The sequence below is a fragment of the Nicotiana attenuata genome, unplaced genomic scaffold (assembly GCF_001879085.1).
Source record: "Nicotiana attenuata strain UT unplaced genomic scaffold, NIATTr2, whole genome shotgun sequence".
In the NCBI taxonomy this organism is placed as follows: Eukaryota; Viridiplantae; Streptophyta; class Magnoliopsida; order Solanales; family Solanaceae; genus Nicotiana; species Nicotiana attenuata.
The window spans coordinates 2,273-4,472 of record NW_017686420.1 but is presented as its reverse complement, the minus strand read 5'-3'; the positions used below and the strand labels follow the sequence as shown (position 1 = coordinate 4,472).

Here is a 2,200-nt window from a genome sequence, read left to right as displayed (position 1 = left end):
AGGGGCTTGATCCTAGGACCTTCTTCCCTAGGTGCAGCTATAAATAGTGACTTCAACAACCATTGTTAAGGACGCGAATTTTCTGATAAATGTATGCTACATATTATTCTAAAGCTCAATAGCACTTTATTTCTTGTCTATTGATATTCTGGTTACTGCCTTCGGATTCTATGCTCTCAGAATCAAGCTATTTATTGTCTTATCTTGATTTCAACGCTAAGTCTTGCATTTTATTTAATTTATTTATTATTTTGGGATCAAATCGATTCGCTAGTCTATAAACCACGTTACAAATTCAACTTTATTGTTTTACGGGTAAACAGTTTAGCATCCACCGTGGGACTTAGACAGTTACGTTGCGTAATTGAGTTGATCCTTGCATCTAACTAACATGTTTAATTCTTTGTTTCTTAGCAGAAAATCGTAAAAAATGGCAGATAACGATGTCAGCATCGCACACAACGTTGAGGCCCAAGGAAATCAGCCTCAACACGAATATTCGATCAGTGATACCCGCAACGAGGAGGATGTAGCCACGTCGGTCCATGGCGGGCAATATCCACGACACGTTCAGGAGGCAACTACTAATGATGCTGAAGACGAGCACGTTACGAAAACGGTGAGAATCTTGAGGGAACAACAAAAGGCTATTATGGGCCATCTCTCGCGACAAGATCAGGTCATGATAGGGTTGAAACAAGCATTGTTAGTTGCTTCTAAAAACGCGAATGAAGGAGGTCCAGTTCCTCCCGTGCTCCCGTAAATCAAACAGCACAAAAGGTTGATAACAACACCCTGAGGGGTGAAGTCGGCTTTGATGGAGCCGGGGGGAACGACAGTGGATCTGGTAACAATAATGGGAATGATCCCTTTTAAAATGGAACTCATGCAGTTTATGAGGGAAATAAACACCTGAATGGACCAAATCTCGGGCGCCCCGCCTGTGTTGAAAGGACCAGACTCAAAGAAATACACCAGTTGCCGTTCAAACCGAGCACGACACCAGAGTTAATTCCTAAGCGGTTCAAAATACCAGACGTGTCAAAATATGATGGGACTTCAGATCCTTAGGAGCACATCACCACCTACACAACAGGGGTGAAAGGAAACGACTTAGCTCCGCACTAGATTAAGTCAGTATTGCTGAAGAAGTTCTGGGAGACCACGAACGGGGCCTTGACATGGTATTCACTTCTACCCGAGAACTCAATAGATTCCTTCGAGATGCTCGCGTATTCTTTTATCAAGGCCCATGTCGTGGCTAGCAAGGTGCAGGCCCGAAAGATCGATATATTCAGAATTGCGCAAGAAGAGTCTGAATTGTTGCGAGAGTTCGTGACCAGATTTAAGAAGGAAAGGATGCTGCTACCAGCCATGCCAGATGAATGGGAAGTTGAGGCATTTACTAAGGGGCTGAACCCGAGGAGCTCTAACACTTCCCGAAAACTGAAAGAAAGTTTGCTCGAGTTCCAAGAAGCAAAATGGGAAGATGTCCACAACCACTACAAATTGAAGATAAAGGAAAAGTTGAAGGTTGATTTTTGACTCAGATCGACAGTCTTCTAAAGGCCGGTTTTTCCCCTACGAAAGGGCCGAAAGACGCGGTGGAGGTTTCCAATCGGCGGACAGGTTCGCTACCGATAGGAGAGTTGACCGTGCTCGGAATAATAAACCGTTGCAAGACAAAGAGGTATCAGGCAATCGGGATTCCACCTACCCCAGATTGCCCGAGAATAACTTCAATTTCAGCGTAGTAGAACTGGTATCAGCAATGAGGATCATTAAGGGAGCACGGTTCTCGAGGCCAATGAGATGCGATCCCAGTCATAGGGATCCTAATATATGGTCTGAGTATCATAGGACTAACAACCACTGGATTGGGGACTGCCGAGATCTGCGCGAGGAGGTGGCGACATTGCTGAAAAATGGCCATCTCAAAGAGTTCTTAAGCGACCAAGCTAAAAATAACTATGGACGCAATCGGGAGGAACCCTGAAGACAAGAGAAGATCCTCCTCGTCGAACGATCAATATGATTTTCGGAGAGAAGGAGATTAATGGTGTTACCTTTTCAGCAGCAAAGAAAATAGAGGTATCGGTGACTCATAGCAAAAGACTCTTGGAAATCACCAAAATCGATATCACCTTCACGGAGGAGGACGCCGATGGACTCCTACTACCGCACAATGATGCCTTGGTAA

At 44.6% G+C, this 2,200-nt stretch overlaps 1 protein-coding gene across 1 annotated transcript; it reads left to right on the top strand.

Moving 5' to 3' along the window:
* Positions 1 to 1,224: 1,224 nt before the first annotated feature.
* Positions 1,225 to 1,996, top strand: LOC109222214. The gene is made up of 2 exons (XM_019386589.1): positions 1,225 to 1,456; positions 1,551 to 1,996. The coding sequence occupies exons 1-2, from the start codon at positions 1,225 to 1,227 to the stop codon at positions 1,994 to 1,996; spliced, it is 678 nt and encodes a 225-aa protein (XP_019242134.1).
* Positions 1,997 to 2,200: the final 204 nt, after the last annotated feature.

What these genes read in the sequence shown, in the direction of transcription:
- LOC109222214 (XM_019386589.1), top strand. Translation starts at nt 1,225, where the DNA reads ATGCTCGCGTATTCTTTTATCAAGGCCCATGTCGTGGCTAGCAAGGTG. An exon ending in TTCCCGAAAACTGAAAGAAA is followed by an intron (nt 1,457 to 1,550) that starts GTTTGCTCGAGT and finishes TTTTTGACTCAG; the next exon opens with ATCGACAGTCTTCTAAAGGC.